The sequence below is a fragment of the Olea europaea genome, unplaced genomic scaffold (genome assembly GCF_002742605.1).
Source record: "Olea europaea var. sylvestris unplaced genomic scaffold, O_europaea_v1 scaffold21250, whole genome shotgun sequence".
NCBI lineage: Eukaryota > Viridiplantae > Streptophyta > Magnoliopsida > Lamiales > Oleaceae > Olea > Olea europaea.
The window spans coordinates 1-1,859 of NW_019239212.1; the positions used below are offsets into that span (position 1 = coordinate 1).

A 1,859-nucleotide genomic window follows, 5' to 3' on the forward strand; every position below is an offset into this window, starting at 1 on the left:
CTGTCTTCACATGCTATACATGATTTAATAATTTCTTTTGCTTTCGTTTTAGGGGCAGTTTTTAATGAAGATCCTGAATGTTATATTTTGCTGAGGAATATTGAACTAGTATACTATGATATTTTTCACAATTCACGCAAATATTGCAGATTTGATCCTCCAGAAATTCCAAAAGGTTTTGTTCCTCAGCATAAGTTTCCTGCCCCTCTTGAAATTGGCAGCAAGAGTGCTGATGCCCCTCCCCCAGAGGTGCCGCCTCCGGAGAATAACAATCTTAAGGTCTTGATTGAAGGAGTGGCAACTCTAGTAGCTCGCTGTGGAAAATTATTTGAGGATCTCTCTAGAGAGAAGCATCGGTCAAACCCCTTATTTGCTTTTCTTCATGGTGGAGATGGCTGTGATTTTTATGCAAGGAAGCTGTGGGAGGAGTGCCAGAAGCGTGGCAATCAAACCAAACTGTGGGAAGGGAAAATGTTTCAGAATTCACATAAGATGTCAGCTGAAAGCCGAGGAAAAGTTTTAGGAGAAAAGGCCCTGCAAAAAAGCACAGAAGATTCAAGCTCTATGATTGCTTCTGCTGATGCTGTTAATCTTCAGTTTAATCTTTCAGATACATTCATTAAGCCTGCTTCATTTGTGAGTGGCTCATATAGTGGGAGCTTTATGGGTTTGAATGGATAGTTGTTTTCTTAGTTGAATATTCTTACAATATGGTTTTTAATTCTGCCTTCAAGTTGGTAATATTGAATTTTTATTTATTTATTTATTTATTTATTTTTATTCTGTTATAAACTTTGAAAATAGCATGAAGTTCTGGAAATTGCGAAACCATTCTCTGATGATCCTGCAAAGCAGAAAAGATTTGAGCAGTTCTTGAAGGAGAAGTACCGAGGAGGTCTTCGCTCTAAAGATTCAGGTGGGGCAAGTGGAATGTCTGAAGCTGCTCGTGCTCGTGAAAGATTAGAGTTTGAGGCTGCCGCTATGGCTATAGAGAAAGAAAAATTGGATAAAGAAAGCAAGGCTACCAGTCAGTTGCTTAAGGATTTGACAGCTTCTGCAGGATTGCAGTTTACTACCAGTGGAGTGGAGGTATTTATAATCTCATACAAGTTCATAGTTTGATCTTGCAATTTAAACCTCGTATTGTAAACTTGAATATCTGTAACAGAAAGCTCAAGTTCAACAAGATGAAGAATTGATGCCCAAAACGATGTATCCAAAACGAGAAGAGTTTCAATGGCGACCCTCACCAATTTTATGCAAGCGATTTGATTTAACTGACCCTTACATGGGCAAGGTATGCATTTTTAATTACACCAAGGTTTGCTGTTTTTTCTTTATACTTTTGGTTGAATGATTAGTATTTTGTTGTCGAATATCATTGTTATATAAAGCAAATGGATTCCTCTAGCTTCAGTTTTCTGATAGCATGGTTGTAATTGTCATTAACACTTACATCTCGTAATAATTGTTAGGAGTCTTCCTCACCACATTTAATTGTAGTTCAAATGTTGCATGAGCATGATTGTTGCCATTCACATGCATCTGCTAATGTGATTATATCCATCTTTTTCTCTATGGTTTTATGATTAATTAATGCGAGCATGTAAAATCAGTCTACACATGGAAGTTGGACGAGAAAATTACACTGAAGGTTTGGTTCCACTGTTATAGATTTATAGTGGTATTTGTCTCCATTATAATCATAACAAAGCCAGCGTAGGCTGTAAAATTTCACTGAAGGTTTGGTTCCACCATTGTAGTTGTATTTATCTCCATCAAAATCATAATAAAGCCACAGTAGAATTGAAAAAGGAAAAAGTTATATATTCTGGGTTTTCATGCGTGCTCACACATAC

General features: G+C 36.9%; 1 protein-coding gene across 1 annotated transcript; it reads left to right on the top strand.

The window, feature by feature from the left end:
* The first annotated feature begins 6 nt into the window (after window positions 1-6).
* Window positions 7-1,372, top strand: LOC111380318 (G patch domain-containing protein TGH). Its single transcript, XM_023003846.1, has 3 exons — window positions 7-636; window positions 805-1,089; window positions 1,169-1,372. Exons 1-3 carry the CDS (start codon window positions 472-474, stop codon window positions 1,355-1,357), a joined length of 639 nt encoding a protein of 212 aa, XP_022859614.1. The 5' UTR covers window positions 7-471; the 3' UTR covers window positions 1,358-1,372.
* The last annotated feature ends 487 nt before the right edge of the window (window positions 1,373-1,859 follow it).